Genomic DNA, 18,617 nt, shown 5'->3' on the forward strand with positions numbered 1-18,617 from the left:
GCTTGGAAACCGAATACTGTTGCCCAGCCATTTGTAATGTATCACCATACCGGCAGGTGCTCAATATAAAAGGCAAAATGCGAACTTGTACCTAAAGCACATGTGCTGTCTGTTGTGAATTACTTCATTCACTGTGAAAGAGTCTTACTTTTGTTCTCAGAAACGTGTCATCTTAAAATTTACTCTCCCTTTTTATCTCCTCCCAGGCGCAAATGTTTCTATGCTCCCCATCTTCTCTGTCCCTGAGGTTATCGCAGATTAGACGGTGAAAAAAACACACTCGCAATGACATGTTTTCTGAGCTCATGCAGTCCTCCTGCACTGATAGGGCACAGCTTAATACATGGAGGCATTCAGTGGCAGAGGCCAGGAAAGCATTAAGTGAGCACGAAGAGCAGAGGCAGGAGGCAATGCTGAGGCTAGTGGGGGAAAAAACGGACATGATGAAGCGTCTGTTGGAGCCAACAAGAGCACAGACCCACACTGCATCCACTGTATAACCGCCTGCCCTCCTCCCCAAGTTCCATATCCTCCTCACCCAGACGCCAAAGAACACGGAGGGAGGCTCCGGGCACCTAGCCACTCCACTCCAGAGGATGGCCCAGGCAACAGAAGATTGTCATTCAAACAGTTTTAATTTGTAGTGTGACTACAATAAGCAATGTGGCCTTGTCCTTCCTTCCTCCTACACCCCACCCCACCCGGGCTACTTTGTCAGTTATCTCACTTTTTAAAAAAAAATTAATAAAGAACGAATGCATAGTTTCAAGACGATAGTTACTTTATTTCCTTTGCCAGCTGTGATCGAAGGGGGGTTTGCAGCAAGGAGAAATACACATAACTGTCACACCGTAGCCTGGCCAGTCATGAAATTGGTTTTCAAAGCCTCTCTGATGTGCAGCATGCCTATCTGCGCTCTTCTAATCACCCTAGTGTCTGGCTGCTCAAAATCGGCCGCCAGGCAATTTGCCTCAACCTCCCACCCCGCCATAAACGTCTCCCCCTTACTCTCACAGATATTATGGAGCACACAGCAAGCAGCAATAACAATGGGAATGTTGGTTGCTCTAAGGTCTCACCTAGTCAGCAAACAGCACCAGCAAGCTTTTAAACGTCCAAAGGCACATTCTACCACCATTCTGCACTTGGTCAGCCTATAGTTGAATTGCTCCTTACTACTGTCCAGGATGCTTGTGTACGGCTTCATGAGCCCTGGGAGCAACGGGTAGGCTGGGTCCCCAAGGATAACTATTGGCATTTTTACAGCCCCAATGGTAATTTTTTGGTCTGGGAAGTAAGTCCCTTCTTGCAACTGCTTGAACAGCCTGGAGTTCCTAAAGATGCAAGCGTCATGCACCTTTCCCGGCCATCCCATGTTGATGTCGGTGAAATGTCCCTTGTGATCCACCAGTGCTTGCAGCACCATTGAGAAGTATCCCTTGCGGTTTACGTACTGGTTGGCAAGGTGGTCCGGAGCCAAGATAGGGATATGTGTTCTGTCTATCGCCCCACCACAGTTGGGAACCCCATTGAAGCAAAGCCATCCAGTCTGACCTGCACATTTCCCAGAGTCACCCTTGACAGCAGAACATCAGTGACTGCATTGGCTACTTGGATCACAGCAGTCCCCACAGTAGACTTGCCTACTCCAAATTGATTCCCAACTGACCGGTGCAGTCAGGCGTTGCAAGCTTCCACAGGGCTATCGCCACTCGCTTCTCAACCGTCAGGGTAGCTCTCATCTTGGTATTCCTGTGCTTCAGGGCGGGGAAAAGCAACTCACAAAGTTCAAGGAAAATGGCCTTATGCATGCGAAAATTTCGCAGCCACTGTGAATCATCCCATACCTGCAACACTATGAGGTCCCACCAGTCTGTGCTTGTTTGCTGGACCCAGAATCGGCGTTCCACTGTATCAACCTGCCCCACTGCAGCCATGATGTCCCAATTGCCACATCCTGTGTTTTCAGGAACATCTATGTCCATGCCCTCATCACAATCGTCCTCATGCTGGTGTTTCTTAGCCCAGTTCTGCACATACTCCAGGATAATGCGCAAGGTGTTTACAATGCTCACAACAGCAGCAGTGAGCTGAGCGGGCTCCATGCTTGCCATGGTATGGCGTCTGCACGGATAACCCAGGAAGAAAGGCACAAAATGATTGTCTGCCATTGCTTTCATGGAGGGAGGGGGGACTGACGGCATGTATCCAAAACCAAACTCGACAATGTTTTTGCCCCATCAGGCATTGGGAGCTTAACCCAGAATTCCAATGGGCAGCGGAGACTGCGGGGAACTGTGGGATAGCTACTCACAGTGCACTGCTCTGTAAGTTGATGCTAGCCACGGTATTGAAGACACATTCCGCTGACTTAATGCGCTTAGTGGGGACATACACAATCGACTGTAAAAAATAGACTTCTAAAAATTGACTTCTATAAAATCTACCTAATTTCATAGTATAGACATACCCTAAGATGAGGAAATAGTCACAATATTCTATGAAAATAGATAGGAATTGATGTTCCTCTGCAATATGGCTTTTGGCTGCTACAGGGCCACAAAGCAGTGCACATCCAAGATTTCCCTTGCGGAAGGGAAATCCCCAGATACTGTAGCATTCTATGCTCCCACCAGTCCCTAATGTAGTGGAAAATAGGGGCATGGTTGGAGACCGCTTGCATTCTGGCAATCTCCAGATGATATGCTCCAAGTGCAGTGCAGAACAGCTCTGAGGCCCCTCTAAGTTGCACTGGGAAGCCCCGCTGGGTGGTTCGTGATATAAAGCCATCATTGCCTCTGTTTCTGTGCTGGGCACATCTTGGAAACGAAGAGAATCTGAGCCAATGTCATTATAGTGTAATACAAAACACAACAAAAAGGATTGCTCTTGCATCAGAATTATTTTGAGCAACTCTGAATAGCATGTTTCCAGATCTGCCAAAGGTTTTGTTTGCTGATCCATTTGTGTCTGCATAAATAATACTGGCTTACATTTCACTTTAACTAGATTCTTTGTAGAAGTGGATGAAAGCCACATCCTGCAGAAAATAATTCAGAATTCACACCAGGGAAGTTTTCCTTTGTGCAGAAACAGAAATTATTGGTTTGGATTTACCCTACTTGTCTCTAAGAAGTCACTAACTACTGACCTCATCACCCATATGAGACTGGAACTCAAATTTCATTGGCGGACAAAAGGCAGTGGGGTACATCTCCATGAATCTCTGCTTGTCACTTCGTGGCTCCAGGCTGTCAACAGCATTCTCAATTATATCTAGGCCCTCATGTCTAGATGTTTCAAGGTTATACTCTGCAGAGAGATATGTTCTTAGGGCTCTGTTCAGACTTGCATGGTATCCAAGATCGGAACACTAATAACACAACAAAGAGAGAAGAAAACAAATTTAAAAAGCAGAGACATTTTGCAATAGCCATAACATAAAAAACTGTGTAACAACAATTAAGAACTAATAGTATCAATGTTTTGTTTTTTTCATCTGCAAAGTGCTTTACAAACTAACTAATTAAACCTCACAACAGCCATGTCAAGGTGATAAGTAGCTATTATTCCCATCTGATGGATGGAAAAATGAAAGCAGAGAGATTAAAGGACAATTTCAAAAGGGAGACCAGAGGTCTGTACACAGAAGCGAATTCATGTTTCTGGATATACACGTGCAATTGCCACAGTTGCACAGAAAAATGGGAGTTTGTACACGCTAATGGACACGTTTCTATATCATTTCTGTGTATGAACCTTAGACTTTTTTTTTTTAATCTTGTCTTATATAACCTCTCCAAGACAAGCTAGTAGAGTCAGTGGCATAGTCAGAATTAAAATTAGAGTTCCCATTTGTCAGTCCAGTGCTTGGATTAACACCCAAAGCACTCTCCTCTCTTTGAGATGTTTTTTGGTTTAAATCACAATGAAATCCTCCTCTAAAACAGAGTAAAAATGTATTTAGTAAAACGTTTTAAAAAGAGTAAAAATGCCTCTTAAAACATCATTGATTTGCATTTTCCATCTTTTATTCATATTTTAAAGCTATAACTAAGCAAATACTATTCATCAACACCTATTTTAAAAGAAAATCAGAGCTTTCAGGCTTGATCCTGCCTTGGTTTACACTTTCAGAACCTCTGTCAGGAGGCTGTTTGCAGCAGAACAAAATGTCCAGTATCTGCTAGGGCAGTGGTTCTCAACCAGGGGTATGTGTATCCCTGGGGGTACTCTGAGGTATTCCAGGGGATATTCAACTCATCTAGGTCAGTGTTTCTCAACCTGGGGGTTGCAGCCCCGAGGGAGGTTGAGGTCTGGGTTTAGGGGAGTCGCATTAGGGGGTGGCAAGCAGGGCAACTGCCTGGACCCCACGAAGCTAAGTAACATGCTTCAGCCACACTACCTGGGGCTTGGGCTTCACACAACGTTCACAAGTGAAAAACAGGCTCAAGTGTCACACTGAAATGTAAGTAAAATATTTATACTCCAATCGATTTATTTTATAAATATAAGGTAAAAATGAGAAAAGAGCAATTTCTCAGTAATAGTGTGCTGTGACACTTCTGTAATGTTATGTCTGATTTTGTAAGCAAGTAGTTTTTAAGTGAGGTGAAACTTGAGGTACACAAGACAAATCAGACTCCTGAAAGGGTTACAGTAGTCTGAAAAGGTTGAGAACCACTGTACTAGGGTGTCCCCAAGGACACTACAGCCTTAAGGGAGGTTGGCACCAGTCAGGGAGGGTGCATGGCTAGGGCAGTTGGGGGACATGCTACTTCAGTGCATCTCCCAGTCACCTTCAGTCACCCTGGGAGCCCAACTGAAGTTTAAAGCTGTCCTCCCTCTGCAGAGCCCATAGGTAGAATGGTGCAAAAAGGCACTTTGCATTCCACCCCACTCCAGCAGGGTGAAGCAAGCCTATTGTGTATTCGTGCATATGCACCTCCCTCTTAACTGTTATACTCTCTTAGGGAAAGTAATATCATGCTTTGATCCCTCTGTCTTATATATACAAAGAATTTCCAAACTATTTACCATAGCTGAGTGTAAAAATTCCCTTCAATGAAAACAAATCTTTCACACCTTGCTACATGTTTAGGACTCTAATCACTAGTCCTAAGAGATCAAATTCTGCTCTGAAATCTATGACGAGAAAGGGTTGTTTCATTCACATTACTGACCACAAAACTGCTGTGATGAGCAGCAGCTTTCAGCCTTAGAGGTAACTGCAGGTCATTTACTGCTGATGGATTAATGGCCACCCAAAACACAATACATGAACCATTTTAAATCTACAAAAGAAGGATTTCAATCTTAGTCAAGTGCATGTCCAATGATAGCCTTTCCCCACCACACTGGAAAATTTGTGTTACATTTACTGAAACCAAAGTCCCTAACTTTTTAATCTAACCACATCCATATTTTAAAGGTTTCCACACTAAAAAAATAAGGGTGTTAGCATTTATTTGTAAAGGAATTACCTCTCTCTGTTTTTCCCCTTGTTCTGTGTTAAATAAGCTTTTTAATTCAACTCACTATCTTGCATGAAAAGACAGACAAAAATTGATGGTAAGAAAGAGGATCAGGCCAGCTGTTTTTATTTTAGGAGTATTAATTTCAGCAAGAACTCATGGGAGGCTAAACTGAGAGGAAAAAGAAATACAAATGGCAATGGCTAGTTTTACTGTAGTGGCCAGTTAGTTACTTGTTTTAAAACTACAAACAGTTAGAATCTGAATTTAGGAAAATAGGGACTTTCAGATTTGTATTAACAAAATAACTTATTGATTTATAGAGGAAATCACAACAAGAAGCACATGGAATTTTGATGTAGCTTCTCCAGAGAGCCAAAAAATGGTGTTGCAGCCTTCATCATCTGATAGTCCCAAGGATGCCAGGATTCACCCCTCAATTCACTAAGCAACCATCTTCAACCACAAGAAGAAAAACCACAATCATCATTAGTTTGGGTAAATAAGGCTGCATGGGACTATCTTTGAAACTTAGTACTGCTTCTGAATCAACCTGAAGGGTTTCTCAAGTGAAGGACACTCTCTTCAGCACTTCACAGCACTCTTATTGCCAGCAAGAGAAGTGAGAATGAGACTTCTGCACAGTAGATTTGTACATGGAGTTTAACGTTTGAATCTGGATTTGTGCTTCAAAATTAATATGTGAATAAAAATAAAATTTGACTGAATGACAATTTGCCTTTACTTTGTTTAACAAGAAAATCCAGACACTCTAACCCCCTTCCCCCCCCCCCCCAAAAAACACCCCCCCCCCCCCAAAAAAAAACCAAAAACTCTATGAAGCTTGGTACCTCAAAGGCCTGGGTTAAAATATACCTATATATTTTCAAACAATGCCCCAATCCAAAACCCAATTTGTTGTGGATGGATCAGAGATTTTTGCACTCCGTGAAAGGTTCTGTCAGGCAGTATCCCAAAGACTACTAAGAAAAGAAAGGATGAAAGGTTTAATCTACCACCAGAGTAAACTTGCAATGACAGGTGAAAAATAGGGATGGCTGAACCAGTTTGGAAATGATAAGAGTCACCATTTTTTAACCTTCCTCCATTTCTAGAACCAAAACTATCTAAAAGTTTCAGAACCTTACAAACTGCTGTCACTGCTACGAGTGCAATTGTCAAATCTCTCACAAAAGCACATTCTCTCAAGATTTTCAGACTCTAGCCTGCAGAGCCAAGACATCTGGAAAGTTTGAATAAGCAACCAAAACATTTTGACATTTAACCAAACTGAACTCAACCTCTGAACCTTTGTGAGATTCACTCATCAATAAGCGAAAGCAGAAAGTCCTTGTGGTTAAAGAGATCCATAGCCAACTAATGGATAGCCATTGAAGCTGGACAGATGATCTGAATAAGCTCTCCCCTAGCATCTATTGATGAACTGTGCAAAAGACTTCAGGAGCAGACTGCATTTGCTTAGACACAACTACTTTGCCTACATGATCAGTAGACAGACCTGCTTTGCCAAGTGATGAATTTTGGCTGTTTTGGGTTAAAGTTCACTTTAGATTTGGATGCAGGTATAATAAAATGTTGTTATGCTTATTGTATGTATAAAGGGCAGCAGAACCTTACGTAGTATGCTCTAATTGAGAAGGTGAGGTCCTTCAACCTCACTTGCTAAGTGGAGATAGTGATGCCAAGTCCAAGTGAAAGTCAGAGCGGGTCGGCACACAGTGTAGACTCTGTTTAAAGGGCCTTATATATCATTTGACCTTTCCCCTCCAGTGTTTAAAGACAGAGCTGAATGGATTCAATTGCGCGTCCTTGTTTCCTCTCAAAGATCTCTAGAACTGAAATCATACTAATAAACTGGCCTGGGGGCTTAGTCCTGGTGTGGGGACAGGGCTGTGGTGAAACACCACGCAGAACAGGCAGCAGCAGTGAGTTCCTCTCTACCCAGTGAAATCATTAGGATATGGTTATATGGTGGAAACTCAGACCATGACATCACAGCAAAGAGAAGCAGCAGCCGTGAGCAACAGCAGCAGTAGAAACAGCAGTGGCAAGCTGAAGCAGAGGTTTCAGAGTAGCAGTCGTGTTAGTCTGTATAGGCAAAAAGAAAAGGAGGACTTGTGGCACCTTAGAGACTAACCAATTTATTTGAGCATAAGCTTTCAGGAGCTATGAAGTGAGCTGTAGCTCACGAAAGCTTATGCTCAAAAAATTTTTTAGTCTCGAAGGTGCCACAAGTACTTCTTTTCTTTTTGAAGCAGAGGTCTCACTCAATCATCTCCCAAACCCACCTGAATATACTCCGGGACTCTGATACTTTGCTGACCACAGATAAGCTGTGAGTGAGGCTGTCAAGATTCCTTCCCCACTCTGAACTCTACGGTACAGATGTGGGGACCTGCATGAAAAACCCCCTCAGCTTATTTTTACCAGCTTAGGTTAAAACTTCCCCAAGGTACAAACTATTTTACCTTTCGCCCTTGGACTTTATTGCTGCCACCACCAAGCATCTAACAAATATATAACAGGGAAAGAGCCCGCTTGGAAACGTCTTTCCCCCCAAAAACCTCCCAAACCCTACACCCCCTTTCCTGGGGAAGGCTTGATAAAAATCCTCACCAATCTGCACAGGTGAACACAGACCCAAACCCTTGGATCTTAAGAACAATGAAAAAGCAATCAGGTTCTTAAAAGAAGAATTTTAATTAAAGAAGAGGTAAAAGAATCACCTCTGTAAAATCAGGATGGTAAATACCTTACAGGGTAATCAGATTCAAAACATAGAGAATCCCTCTAGGCAAAACCTTAAGTTACAAAAAGACACAAAAACAGGAATATACATTCCATTCAGCACAACTTATTTTATCAGCCATTTAAACAAAACAGAATCTAATGCATATTTAACTAGATTGCTTATTCACTCTTTACAGAAGTTTTGACCTGCATTCCTGCTCTGGTCCCGGCAAAAGCAACACACAGACAGAGACAAACCTTTGCTTCCCTCCCTTCCAGCTTTGAAAGTATCTTGTCTCCTCATTGGTCATTTTGGTCAGGTGCCAGCGAGGTTATTTTAGCTTCTTAACCCTTTACAGGTGAAAGGGTTTTTCCTCTGGCCAGGAGGGATTTAAAGGTGTTTACCCTTCCCTTTATATTTATGACAGGGGTGCAACTGAGGGAAAGGCATGTTAAACAGACATTTGTCTACTGGAATTTCACACCTGAAGGTGGGAAACTGAAGGAAAGGACTCCTGTCCAAAATAGTGTGGGGCAGGAGTTCACTTATGATTTGCATACTTTTGAATCACTGTTGCAATGTTTTCCCAAATTAATGCTGTGATCCCTCTCCCTTTTATTAAAAGTTTTCTTTTATATACACAGACTTAGTGCTTGCCATTGGGGAAGTACTGACTCGTGGAAATGCCCAGAGGTGGTGTTTAGTTTTCCTAGACTTTTGGGTGCGGCAGGTTCAAGCTGGTTTTCATAGATTCTAAGGCTAGAAGGGACTATTGTGATCATCTAATCTGACCTCGTGTGTAATACAGGCATAGAACTTCCCCAAAATAGCTCCTAGAGCGGATCTTTTAAAAAAACATCCAATCTGGATTTAAAAATGGTTAGTGATGGAGAATCCACCATGACACTTGGTAAATTGTTCCAGTGGTTAATTACTCTCACTGTTAAAAATGTACACCTTATTTCCAGTCTGAATTTGTTTCACTTCAATTTCCAGCCCCTGGATCTTGTTATACCTTTCTCTGCTAGTCTGAAGAGCCCATTATTGAAAATTTGTTCCCCATGTAGGTAGTTATAGACTGTAATCAAGTCAGTCCCAACCTTCTCTTTGTTAAACTAAATAGATTAGGCTCCTTGAGTCTATCACTATCAGACAGGTTTTCGAGTCTTAATTGTTCTCATGGCTCTTCTATGAACCCTCTCCAATTTATAAAAATCCTTCTTGAATTGTGGGCACCAGAACTGGACACAATATTCTAACAGTGGCCCACCAAACCCAGAGGTAAAATAATCTTCCTACACCTACTTGCGATTTCCCTGTTTATGCTTCCCAGGATTGCATTTGCTCTTTTGGCCACAGTGTCACTCTGGGAGCTCAAGTTCAGCTGACTATGCACTACAATCCAAAAATCTTTTTCAGAGTCACTGCTTCCCAGGCTAGAGTCCCCCATCCTGTAAGTACGGCCTACATTCTTTGTTCCTAGGTGTATACATTTACTATATTAAAAACCAATATTGTTTGCTTGTGCCCAGTTTATCAAGTGACCTAGATCACGCTGAATCAGTGTCCTGTCCTCTTCGTTATTTACCACTCCCCAAATTTTTGGGTCATGTGCAAACTATCAGTGATTATTTTATGTTTTCTTCCCAGTCCATTGATAAAAATATTAAATAAAGTAGACACAAGAACCAATCCCTGAACCACACTGGAAACAGACCCACTTGGTGAGGATTCTCTGTTTTATAGTTATATTTTGAGATCTTTCAGTTAGCCAGTTAATCCACATAATGTGTGATATGTAAATTTTACATCATACTAGTTTTTAAATCAAGATATCATGCAGCACCAAGTCAAATGCCTTACAGAAGACTATTACATGAACACTATGACCTTTATCAACAAAATTTGTATTCTCGTCCCCGCACCCCAGCAAAAAGGCATATCAAGTTAGTTTGACGGGATCTAACTTCCATAAACCCATGTTATTTGCATTAATTACATTACCCTCCTTTAGTTCTTTATTAATCTACTCCTGTATCAGCCGTACTCCATTATCTTGCCCAGGATCAAAGTCAGACTGACAGGCCTATAATTACCTGGGTCATCCAATTTACCCTTTTAAAAAATTGTCACATTAGCTTTCTTCCAGTCTTCTGGATGTTCCCCAGTAATCCATGATTCAGTGAAACATTAACTGTCCAGCAAGCTCCTCAGCCAGCTTTTTTAAAGCTCTTGGATGCAAGTTATCTGGACCTGCTAATTTAAAAGTATCTAACTTTAGTAGCTTTTCTGTTTCCAGAGTAGCCTTAACAATGCTGTAGCAACTTCTCAAACAACTCCAGGAATCATGGTGGAGCCTGTAGCTCCTTCCTCCCTTTCCCCTTGGCTACTAGTGCTCTTATAAACTATCCCTCTGGAGCATGCCCAGCAGCTGCTGAGGGGTGGGGCCTCCCTAGCCGAGGACTGCTCTATGCCATGCCTTGATTTAGTTTGGGGTCTGCAAACCCCAACACAGAAACTTATGAAATAAAGATGGTGAGCTGCATAGAATTTAGCCTTATTTCAAATGTGATCTATGAATGACTGCAAAAGCACAGGACATGACATCTTTAGAGGACAAATCAACTTCATGAAGGGTTTGGTCAGAAGCAATACCCACAACATTAGAAATCCTTTAAACTCCTATTCATCCCAAACACTACTACAGAACATAATTAGAAGGCCTCCAAGGAAGAATGAATAGTGAATATTTTATATATTCCAGGGCTACAGGCAGATTTGCTGTTGATGCTGTTCTGTTTTGATTGCTGTTTCTTCAGCATTTACTGTTACATTATGTGGGTGCTTGAAATGTCTGAAAAAGGGCTCATACCTTCCTATTACAAACAGACAAACCTTGTAATCTGAATGGCATAGCAATTTTCAAATAACTGAACAATGATATGCACCATATGGACAAGCACTCAGATTAACAGGGGTATGTACTGTACTGCTGCTCAGAGATCTCTAGTTTTAAGAAACATCCCCACAAACCAAATGAAGCTTGCTCAGTCTAGTTGAAAAACATTCTCTTCCAGTTTTTCCACACAATATAAGTCAAAAGTACACTCTCTCCTGCAAATGAAGTAGATCTACAGTAGGTCCAATACAAGGGAAATAATCTATTTAAGAGACATCCAAATTCCTCTGCTTGCATAAAAAGGAAATAGAAACAATTGTACATATTCAATAATGTTTATCCTACCACTCATTTTACCAAGGTTGGCCTCAAAACTTATTCCATAAAACGATTAAGACTCAAGGTACATTTTTATCTGGCTTTTCTTATGAAGGCTTAATAAGATTATTAACTGCACAGCAGCATTTTAAGGAAGAAGCACTAAGCTTTGTTAATGAAATGAATGAATTGAAGAGTTCAAACTGAGTTCAGGGTTCAGCTGAAGAGTTACAGTTTAGGATCATCCGTATGAATTTGCCAAAATCAAGTTGTATTACATTTTAGGGTAATATACACACTATGAACTGTTACTTGAAAAATTTAATCCTGTTCATTCTGTTGCAATACTCCCAAAAGAAATTATTTACTTTGTAGTTCTTTTCAAATGCAGAAATGTGTACATATGTGTACTCACACACAAAATATTTAAACACATCCTATAACATGCGTTCATTAAGATAGGCTAATATGACAGAACACCTCTTCTATGTTAATTTATTTGCATATTTAGATAATTTATTACAATCAGTATACAAAATAGTTCATTGTACACCTGCACATAGCTAAGTCATCACTGCAAGATATATGTATCCAGTGGCATGGGTTGCTTCTCAGTATTATGTATTGAATATATACTCCCCAACATAGGACTAGATTCCATATTACTCTGGTCCTTTTGCACAACTCAGGCAGTGTAACCAGCTCCATCCCATTCCCAATCTCTCCTGTATGATCAGCACTTAGATGCAGTGGAGAACTGACTTCATAATGTGTACGTGCAAGGATGCATGGGAGGGAGGGCAGATGATGACAAGGTAGAGAAGACAGAGAGCGAATAAGCAACTACAACACTGAATTTCCTCACTTTTGTAAATTTAAGTCAGGATTGTAACATTGCATTAATAGTTTTACAGCATGAGATTTCTTAAATTCACCACAACATGTGGGCAGTAGAAAGCATGTTTCATATTGTGATTATGAACCCAAAAGCCTTGTGAGAACTTTTCCATTTACAAAACACTGTTTCCTTTGTGAAATAGTAAACACTTAAAAAAAATCTATACTGACTTCTTATATAGACAATATTCTGATTAGACATGAATGTCTGAAAGACACTTCATTTAAACATTACATGACAGCAACATTACATTGCTGAACATGGCTCTGAACCAATTTCCAGCTACACATAATTACAGCTGAGTCCTGTAAATCAATGGTGTAAATGGAGTGCAAAGTCCAATCCTTCATTTAAATTCTTTAAGGAATGGTCATATTTAAAACAATGTTGCCTATTTAAAATTGTTATTGCATATATTAACCCATGGCTTGAAAAGCTACTCATCCATTATGAATAGGTATCTTTCCCATGCAAGTGCCACTAAATTCTGTTGATTTTAAGTTTTCTGACATTAAAAAATCCAGTCTTTATGATTGTGCCAATAGCTTTTCAAACATGAACCTCAAATGTTAGCCAATGCAATGTTGTCTTTGTAAGTCTGTCGACAAACAGCTTCAGTGCTTCTGCTTCTGGTAGTATCTTTCCTCCAGGTCAGTGAAAACAGTTTGGTCTGGTCAGTTTTCACTCCTGCTATTGAAAACTCTGTGGAGATCAGTGAAATTGACAGAATCAGGTCAATTTTCCAATCTGCAGCTTGAGAAAGTTCTTTCCAAAACTGGAAACAGGGACTGGAGCTATTCTCTGGGGAGGATGACTCAAAAATAGAGGCCAGACAAGGTGACGATTAGCAGGGACATCACCAAAACCCTTGCAGAGGAGGCTCTGTAGTGATGGTGGTGGAAAAACAGAAAAAAATCCTCCTTTCCTCCTTCCAGCAGATAGACGGGGTGTACCTTTGTCAGATAACTACTAACTAGAGGCTACAAAAATGGAACCCCCAAACAGGGTCCAGGGACAGCAGTCTAAGAGTCTTGGAGAGCTTGATTTCTCACTTAAAGTGTTGCCCCTGTACAGAGGAGGCTCTAATTTTAGATTAGTCCTCTGGCTTTATCTTCTGACTATTAGGAGTCAGGTAAATTTTTCAGTGTATGAGGAGGTGGATTGGGGTGAGTGGATGCATGGATGTGGGTGGGGAAATGACAGAAAAGACAAATATGGGTGCTAAGGGAGAGAGATTTTGGGAGAACTGGGAGACAAAACAAAGGGGAAGAGAGGGAGCATGCAACAGAGTAAAAGAAAGAGGAAGAGAAGAGGAAACTGGAAAAGAGGAAATAAATGATATTGAGAAAACAGCAAGAAAAGATACGCCATTTCTTAGAAGAAAGAAGGAAAAAAGGTATTGTGAAGGCAGAAGGAAAATAAAATAACAAAAGCAAGAGAAATTATGTAAGTTACATTAAAAATATTTATATTAAAAGGAAGTTATAATGTTACAATATTATAATTAAACACTAAACTACACAGCTATTCTCGTCCATTAAATTGCAGTGGGGATTTTGCACCTTGGCTAGTCGGTGTCATGTAAATTTTTCAAGGCCTGCAATAAACCCATGCTATAAAACAGAGTCAAGCAAGCTTGTCCCATAATATAGAACATCTTGATGTCAGTGCATGACATTTGTGAATATATATGCCATTTAAAGTGTAGTTCTACTCTGAAAAGTGATTATAAATATGGTGATCTGATGTTTCCTGTCTCAAAGTTTTCTGTATCTAATACAATAAGTTTACATTTTTTTTTTAAAATGCCAGGCCTGCAACCTCATCCTGGGCTCAGAGTCAAGCTGGGTTTCTTCCATCACTTGCATACAGATTCTGCAGGCCAAATTCTGATAAGTTACACCTGTGTAACCCCACTGCCTTCAATGGCTTTGCACAGATGTAACTCATTGAAACTCATCAGACATTTGTGTTGATGATGTACAAGGTGGAATTGATCCAGTATAGTCTATGCAATGCTAACAGGACTAAAAATCAGTAAAAATGTATTTTTTGCCATTAAAATTAACATAAGTGATTCTGAGTACACATAAGGAACAGGGTTTTTTGAGTAAGGTACCATTTTTATATGGTCACTTTAGAGAGTAAAACCACAGTTTAAAGTTTTTAACTTGCAGCATTAAAATTCTTCATTCTTGTTGCAGAAACATTTCCCACCATAATGTGGAAATGGCCAACCATTTCTGTGTTTAGTGCTATTGTTGCCATGTTTTCTCCAGTCACCTAGGGGAAAAAAATTTGCCCACTAAATTTTAAGGACATGAACCCAGCTTCCCACCAGCATTTGTTTTTGTAAAATATAAAACTAAAAGGAAAACCCATTGGTTCCACTATGAAATATTATAGCGATCAATATACTATATGATCAGTGACAAATGTAACTAAACATTGTACACATCCTCTTTGAAGATGAAAAGCAGACAAAAAAACACTACGTATTACTCCTGAAGAGAATATAGGTATAAACATCAAGTACTTACATCAATTAAATCTGAAAGGTCATGAATATAATACTTGAAAACAGAAGCGTTGGTTGCTTCAAGGGTTAGTAGGTACTCATTTCGGGCTTTAATAGATTTCAGCTTGTTTTCAGAGTATTTTGCTTGACGCTGAGAAAGAAATTGTGTATTAATATAGAGAGAAAGTTTGAATACCTCAAATTTATCATTCAACAAAATAGATAAGTGCGCATGAATTGTTACTATCAACTAGAAAGAAACTTCAATTTTTGCTATGCATTTAACAGAAACACAATTTCAAAACCCCATCAACAGAAAATGTAATTTATGAACAAGCCATGTAATGAGGAAATTACGGGGAGTAAAATCACTCACTATCTCTGAATTGCAAGTTCTCTGTAAGCTACTACTAGTTTATAACATTAATATATCTAACTAGCTACTGCTAGTTTATCACAGATTATATTAAACTCATTATATGCCACATATTTCCTTATTGGACAATCTCTCTCTAAAACCATTCTATAGAAACATATACATCTAAGCTATAGCTTCAAAGGAAACTCAGAACTACACTGAATTTATTTCAAATTAAACAGGACAACCAGCTTTTAATGAAATCCTATTTACTTTTTCCTTCATTTTCTCAATCTTCTTCACAGAACTCCTCCTCTGGTGTCTCTCCTCTAGTCGAATATGAAAGACAGGGTCTCCTGATCTCCCAATCTGTTTTTCTTCTTGCTTCTCTGCCTCCTTCAACTTGCTTTCTGCACTGATGCTCTCTGCATGATACATATGGTATGTTTTCATGACCTGTGGAAGAGACGGTCAAAGAAGAGTTAAGAGACAATGGATATAAAAAAGCTTCTCATAAAAAAAAAAAAATCACAGGGCCCCTGAATAAAAATACCATCTTATGAAGCCTCAGCAGGTGGCATGCGCTAAAGAAATAGAAGCAGCTTCTGTAGCTGAATAGTCAGCAAGGCCTAAGAAGCTTTCATAGGCTGGCAGACATTGAGGAGGACTCCCAGCTGGATAGGCTCAATGGTGACTTAGTCTCATTTGACAGCTTTTGAAACATGGCTTAGCACTGATTCTCAGCAGCCTGCTGTATGCTATTTCAGGTGAATATAGAACAGATGTTTTTTAAAGTTTTGTGCAAAAAAATACCAAAAGCTTTTGGAGAACTCTAATTGTGCATAATGTATGTAAGTACTAAACTATTTAGCACTTAAGCTGCTGATAGAACTAAAATGTGATCTATATTGAAAATAAAACAGCAGACTGTTCACTTCCTTCCTTAATGAACACAGAAAATTTGATACAGCATTTCAAAATGAGTTGATTTTTGAATACATTTGCAAACATAGGATTACAGCTTCTATGCAAAAATACCTAATATATGAAAATAATATTATTATATTACGGCAGGATGCATTCAGAACAGCACGGCACTGCGCTGCGCTATGCACTATACATTTGCATAGTAAGAGATACTCCCTGCCCCAAAGACCCTACAATCTAAATAGACAAGACAGACAAAGGTTTGGAAGAGGAAGCAGCGATACAGCAGAGCAATGGCCAAGCTGGGTACAAAATGCAGGCCTATTGGGTCCCAGTTGTACATTGCTTAAATTTAACTGAATTTTATGTTTTACCCATTACATGTGGCATTCTTACTAAAAATCACTTCTAACAGCAAGAAATAATCTATGCAGAGGGATTCATGTTATATATATATGAAATAAAAGAACTGATAAAATACAACAGATCATAATTTTTCAATAATTTTGTTTTGTAAAATAAACACTGAAAAGAACAGCAAGTGACGAGATTCCATTAAAGATGACATGAAAAGGAAATTAAAAATATGGGTTGTGGCCTTTAGAAGATACTTTTTATATAGAAGGCCTACAAGATTTTTTCAGCAAAAGCATGCCAGCCTCAGAATGAGAACCATGGTCTTTTAGATCGGAGGCCAAGGCCTACCCCACCATCCAGGCCAAATAGGAAAGTCATCTAGTTTTTCTGTCTCAGTTTTTTTGCCAGAAAAAAGGGCATAATGACACTTTGCACTTTTTCAACTGCAGACCTCAAGTTGCTTGACAAAAGTGGCTAAGCCTGGGTAGTGCTGTTTTACAAACAAACTAGGCACTCAGATGTGAAGCAATTTTCCAGAGAGCCCCTGTAGTCTAGTTGATGAGATATAACTGTGTCTCACACTCCCCACCAACTGTTTACACATGAAACAGAAGCTGTGACATTCCAGCTAGCAGCACTAAGGGAATACAGGAGGCACTACTGCTAGGAACTAGCTCTCTCGGAGGACTCCAATAAGCCCAGACTGGAGTGCCATTCCCTCAAGCTTCATATCCCTGGAGAGAGCTCCTTCTTCATCTCAACCTCTCCTTACACGTAAAGATTACAAAATCCACAGCACCTCAATAGACACTACTTCCAAAGCAAATCTTTGTCAACTCCACCCTCTCCTGAAGCCTGGCCTTGACTCTGTCTCCTGGGGAACAGAGAGTCCATTTCAAATTCACATTTCCATCTGAAAACGTATCTGCTAGTGTTATAAGTAAAACATACAATTACTAGAATTGGAAGAGACTTGTGTTTGTCTGTTTTTGCAGGTTTCAGAGTAGCAGCCTTGTTAGTCTGTATCCGCAAAAAGAACAGGAGTACTTGTGGCACCTTGGAGACTAACAAATTTATTTGAGCATAAGCTTTCGTGGGCTACAGCCCACTTCATCGGATGCATAGAATGGAACATATAGTAAGAAGATATATATACACATACAGAGAACGTGAAAAGGTGGAAGTTGCCATACCAACTCTAAGAGGCTAATTAATTAAGATGAGCTTCTCCTGCTGATAATAGCTCATCTTAATTAATTAGCCTCTTAGAGTTGGTATGGCAACTTCCACCTTTTCACGTTCTCTGTATGTGTATATATATCTTCTTACTATATGTTCCATTCTATGCATCCGATGAAGTGGGCTGTAGCCCACGAAAGCTTATGCTCAAATAAATTTGTTAGTCTCCAAGGTGCCACAAGTACTCCTGTTCTGTTTTTGCAGTATACCAAGGGCTGGTCTACACACAGCGTTTGCAACGAGAGAACCGTGTTGGTTTAGAAATTAATACAGTTAAATTGGTGCAGCCCTAGTGCAGATGCAGTGATATCAGCAGTGACATTAACATATATATGATGTGTCTGCATCCACACTGGAAGGTTATTCTATTTTAACTATATCAGTTTCTAACAGGTGTCGTTAAATAGGTGCACAAAGTATAGACCAGCCCTTACTTTGTGCATTTGGCTTGTGTATAATGTGTTTTGTTGATGGCACTTCATATTTCATGCATTGTTATGATTACATCATTCTCAGGCAATTCTCTGGAGAGCTCACAAGCACAGTCCTCCCCAGGTTCTGCCAGTGGGTGTTTACCAGTAATAGCAGCAACACTTTAATTGCAGAGGCAGCAGGCAGATATTTGCACAAAATGAAAGGGATTAGAGGGGTGACTGAGCCCAAACATTTTTGGTGTTGTTCCCACAAGACAGACAGACAACATGAAGTTTGCATGTGAAGTTGCACAGTTAGCTCTTTTTCTTAATTTTCTACCATGTTTTGCGGGATGTTCTCTCTCTCTCTTTGCACTAGAGGGTCTAAAATGATGTCAAATCATAGAAGAGATTGGTAAAAACCTCCCTTACCCAAGTCTTCTGCTTACTGAAAGCTTGTGGAA

At 40.1% G+C, this 18,617-nt stretch overlaps 1 protein-coding gene across 5 annotated transcripts in view; it reads right to left on the reverse strand.

Moving 5' to 3' along the window:
- The window catches only part of SRGAP1 (SLIT-ROBO Rho GTPase activating protein 1), a 239,278-nt gene that overhangs the window by 67,442 nt on the left and 153,219 nt on the right, over nt 1-18,617 (reverse strand). For 4 of the 5 annotated variants that reach the window (XM_077833502.1, XM_077833492.1, XM_077833482.1 and 1 more), the window contains exons 5-7: nt 15,491-15,673; nt 14,882-15,010; nt 3,152-3,373 (exon numbers count right to left, since the gene is read on the reverse strand). In XM_077833502.1, coding sequence (XP_077689628.1) covers nt 3,152-3,373; nt 14,882-15,010; nt 15,491-15,673 — 534 coding nt within the window. The remainder of the gene's footprint in view (nt 1-3,151; nt 3,374-14,881; nt 15,011-15,490; nt 15,674-18,617) is intronic. The other variant, XM_077833521.1, reaches the window with a different exon arrangement.

This window comes from Eretmochelys imbricata, chromosome 1, assembly GCF_965152235.1.
Source record: "Eretmochelys imbricata isolate rEreImb1 chromosome 1, rEreImb1.hap1, whole genome shotgun sequence".
NCBI lineage: Eukaryota > Metazoa > Chordata > Testudines > Cheloniidae > Eretmochelys > Eretmochelys imbricata.